The following is a 4506-nucleotide window of genomic DNA, read 5'->3' on the forward strand; positions in this document are numbered from 1 at the left end:
TTGGGAATTGCACAATCAATTGGAGAAAATTTCCTAAAAAATAGGGGCTAACTCTCTAGGAATTGCACAAGAAAATAGGGGCTCAAACAAAGGTAGAAATTTATGACATCTAGGTCAAAGCTTCTCATTGAGTAGAGAGATAGGTTATTCACTTGCAGGTTGAACTTAGACTGAGGTAGAAATTGTAATATATCTCTATTCATCTGATTAATGCAAAGATGCTTGAGGGGTGTTTTCCCAGTTGGGTTCCCCTAGAAAAATATTGTGCACGTGTGTTATTTCTTATTGCATGTTTGAGATTGTTGTTCTAAATTGTGAATTGAATTTCGTATATCAGTAGAGTAGAATTGTGTCTCTTGATTTAGATTTAAATTTCTTAAGTGGTTACAATTCATGACCAAATTATACATGGTATCAGAGTAGGTTTCACATTAGAACATGAATTTCGAATTTGTTCCTCAGGAGATTCGAATTTGCAACTTCATTGCAACAAGATCTTAGCAGATTTACCCAAGTTCGTGATGAGCTTGGAATGAGTGGTGTGAATGTGGCAGAATATGACCTGGTGAACCTAGCTCTTCTAGGCCTTCCTAAAAGCTGGCATAGCTACCAGGACTTGATGAATGAGATGGAGAAATTACCGAATTAGGAACACTCGTGGTCCTATTTGGTACAAGAGGATATTGGGGGAAATACCAGAGAGGAATCACATCTAAGGGAGAGGATGAAGAAAATTTTGCATTGTGGAATCTCATAGGTAGTGACTTATACCTAGCAGATGTGATAGAAAATGTTTTGTATATCTTTACTATTAATCTCATTCCCAATATTATGTGCTTAAAATGTTTTTCAGCGTATACATAATTTGATGGATTACATTGGCTTTGAGATTCTGAACCATTGTTGATTTAACATGTTTGGTAAATGATCTAAAAGGGCTTTAAATGGTTAACAATATATTATTGAATATTATTCTTTATTTTGAAATCTAAATTTTAGTATATTTTATTTGAAAAATAAAATTAAATAATTTAACATTTACATTTTCATGATAAGAAAGATAAAAAGAGAATGATGATAATACTCTGAATGAAGCGAAACAGGCCATCGCCATACTTGAAGCTTCTTTGGATGGAACTTACATATCACAGGAACGAAAAGAACATTTCTCCTCCCTCATCAAGAAGCAGACACAAATCTTAAAAGACAAAGAAGAAAGTTGGAGGCTCAAAAGCAGGGAAATTTGGCTTACAGAAGGAGATGATAACACCAAGTTTTATGACAAATTTGCTAATGGCAGGAAAGCTATCAATACCATTTAGGAGATTCAGAATGAATAGGGACAACCTGTTTCATCATACAGGGATTTGGAAAATCTTGCTACTTCTCATTTTAAAAATATATATAGGGCTCCCCGGGAAGCAAACATATTGGAAGTCATGCGTACTGCTGAACTCTTCCCACGATTTGTGGAGCAGGAGGATGCTGAGGACCTTATTAAAGAAGTGACGAAGGAGGAGCTTGAGGCTACTATCAAATGGTTCAAGAAAGATAAGAATCTGGGCCCGGATGGATGGTCTATTGAATTTTATATTGCTTTCTTTGAGATCCTTGGGGATGATTTACTTAAAGTTGTGGAGGATTGCAGAAGGAAAGGCAAATTGTCCTCGGCCATCAAATCTACATTTATAGCCCTCGTCCAGAAATCTGATAATCCCTCTTCCTACAATGACTTCTAACCCATATCCCTTTGCAACTGCCTATACAAAATTATTGCCAAGATCATAGCTAATCGACTGAAACCTGTCCTATCAGCCCATATATCCCCTGAACAATTTGCTTTCCTCTAGCACAGACAGATTCATGAGGTCATTGGCACTGCCTAGGAACTTCTTCATTCAGTCAAGTTGAGAAAACTGAAAGGTATGATTTTGAAAGTTGACTTATCAAAGGCATTTGACAAAGCAAATTGGCTCTACATCAGATTTCTCCTGACTCACCTAAGATTTCCTTATTTATTTATTAAATGGATAATGTGTTGCATAACAGATGTTACTTTCAGTGTCCTTTTAAATGGTGCGGCTACCCCTTTTTTCATATCGGAGAGAGGACTCAGGCAGGGATGCCCACTTTCCCCTCTTTTATTCCTTCTCATTATGGAGGGCCTAAACAGAATTATCAATGCGGAATGGAGCAGGGGTCATATAGTTGGGATCAAGATCACTGAGAACTATATACTTACACACCTTCTATTTGTTGATGATGTTCTCATATTTTTGAATGGTAGCATTGGAGATACAACTTCCCTTCAGAACATATTCAGCCTCTTTCAGCAGGCCACTAGGATGATAATTAATGTCAGCAAGTCTACTTTATCGGCTTTTGTTGCTCCCAGCATGAAATCTTGTTTGCTACTCAACGGTTTCCTTTCTCTATTCAGAACATAGAGGATGGCTTGAAATATCTTGGATACAGGCTCAAGCTCCATGGCCATAAGATTGCGGACTGGACCTGGCTTATAGCTGAGGTGGAAAAACGCCTTAACATCTGGTACCATAGATACCTCTCTCATGTAGGAAGACTTGTTCTTATAAAGGTTGTGTTGGAAGCAACACCTGTTTATTGGATGACTCTAGCTTGGTTCCCGAGAGGTATCCTGACTAGACTACAAAATATATGTTGTAGGTTCTTATGGAAAGGCAATCAACCTGGTCGATTATTTGCATGGGTTAAATGGGACTCGATCGCTAATCCCAAGAGATGGGGTGGCTGGGGTATTAAAAGACTAGATTTATTCTCCAAAGCTTTGGCTGCAAAGCTTTGCTGGCAACTTATCTCTTCTAATAGTCTTTGGACCAAGGTAGCATATGCCAAATACATTTTCCCTGTGGACATTATGGACTAGATTAGACAGCACCACAGGTGCAACAACATCATATCGATTATATGGAAGGTGGTTATCAACTCTATCCCCCTCATTCGAGATGGCTTAACCTGGAGAATCAAAGAGGGCAATGTCGTCCGCATTGGTACAGACATGTGGATCGGTTGTGGCAACGCACATAGACTGTCTGCGGAATTGATACAACATCTTCTCAATATGGACATCACTCACATCAGACATATTGCGGACAACAATAATTCATCCATATTTCAACAGGCATGGAAATCCGCCCAAGATTTGGATATACCTGATTGATGGCAGCAGGAATGGTATGAATACATGGAGGCCCTTACACAGGCACATATTCGCATATCAGAAGGTGCGGATGAAATTGTCTGGGCATATGCAAAGCATGGCAAATACTCACCCAAGGATGGATATATCAAACTGATGGAGCCTTATAAACCACTGCATATTAACCCCTCATGGAAGGCACTCTGGAAACTTAAAGCTGCCCCACGAGCCCGTTTGCTCATGTGGAATATATTATTCGACAAGATACCTATTGGCCTCAATCTGATGAAAAGAACATTCCATGGGCCCTTCTGGTGTCATCTCTGTCAAAGAGATGAGGAGAGCACTAAACATCTATTTCTTAAATGTCCCATTATCATAGAACAATGGAATATCATTACTGCTCTCTATCCTTCTTTAAAATCTTGGCAAGGCAGGAACATCATGGAAGCCTGGAACATATGGTGTCAAAGCCATAATAGTAAAGCCAGGAACATGCCCTTACTTATGTGCTGGTCTTTTTGGATTGCTAGAAATCATTCTATTTTTAATTTGAAGGATCCACATTGGCCTACTACAATGAACAGAGTCACAGTGGATTATGACCTCCTTCCCGAGGAGGACTCCCACCCTCCCCCCAGAATCATTAAACCTGAAAACATCGATAAGACCATCCCGTGGGCTTATTTTGATGGATCCGCACAGGATGCGGGATCTGGAGGCGAAGCCATACTTTACCTGAATGAATCTCCTTGTTACAAAATACAGATGAGATTGGGGAGGGGTACAAATAATTATGCTGAATTATGCACTGCAAAACATCTCATACACTTTGCATTAGAAAAGTATTGCAGACATCTTCAGCCTTTTGGGGATTCCAAAATTGTTTGCAATTGGTTAAATAAAGTATCACATTGCAATGCATTTTCTCTGAGGCATATATTGGATGAGGCCCACACACTGATTACTACATTTGACTCATTTGTTTGTCATCACATTTACAGGGAGCGCAACTCTGGGGCAGACTTCCTATCAAAAGAGGCAGCTCTTAGGCAGAACGATGACTAGTTAATTCAGGAAGAGATCGATGGGGCATTTTATCAGCATTATCATAGACCCTTCATCGATCTTCATGATCATGGGCTATAGGCCCATATTATTTTGCATGAAAACTTGTATATATTTTATGCTATTTATCTTTATTGCACTTGAACTACAGTCAGTGACGAACAGTCACCAATTTTGATGTTTATTCTCTCTCTGTGAAGAGACAAAAGCAATTTTGATATATATACACTCTGTAAAGAAACAGGCACCAGAAATTAGGT

The 4506-nt window shown here is 38.9% G+C and overlaps 1 protein-coding gene across 1 annotated transcript; it reads left to right on the plus strand.

Moving 5' to 3' along the window:
- Window positions 1–3223: 3223 nt before the first annotated feature.
- Window positions 3224–4246, plus strand: LOC149243606 (uncharacterized). Its single transcript, XM_089371261.1, has 2 exons — window positions 3224–4074; window positions 4183–4246. The coding sequence occupies exons 1-2, from the start codon at window positions 3224–3226 to the stop codon at window positions 4244–4246; spliced, it is 915 nt and encodes a 304-aa protein (XP_089227387.1).
- Window positions 4247–4506: the final 260 nt, after the last annotated feature.

This window comes from Pinus tabuliformis, chromosome 8 (assembly GCF_031772625.1).
Source record: "Pinus tabuliformis cultivar Carrire ecotype Pingquan chromosome 8, CPIR1, whole genome shotgun sequence".
Lineage (NCBI taxonomy): Eukaryota > Viridiplantae > Streptophyta > Pinopsida > Pinales > Pinaceae > Pinus > Pinus tabuliformis.

Bases quoted from the DNA above. Each gene is read 5' to 3' on its own strand.
- LOC149243606 (XM_089371261.1), top strand. From the start codon at position 3,224: ATGGAGGCCCTTACACAGGCACATATTCGCATATCAGAAGGTGCGGAT. The intron at 4,075-4,182 runs GTTAAATAAAGT...TCACATTTACAG, and splicing joins TCCAAAATTGTTTGCAATTG to GGAGCGCAACTCTGGGGCAG.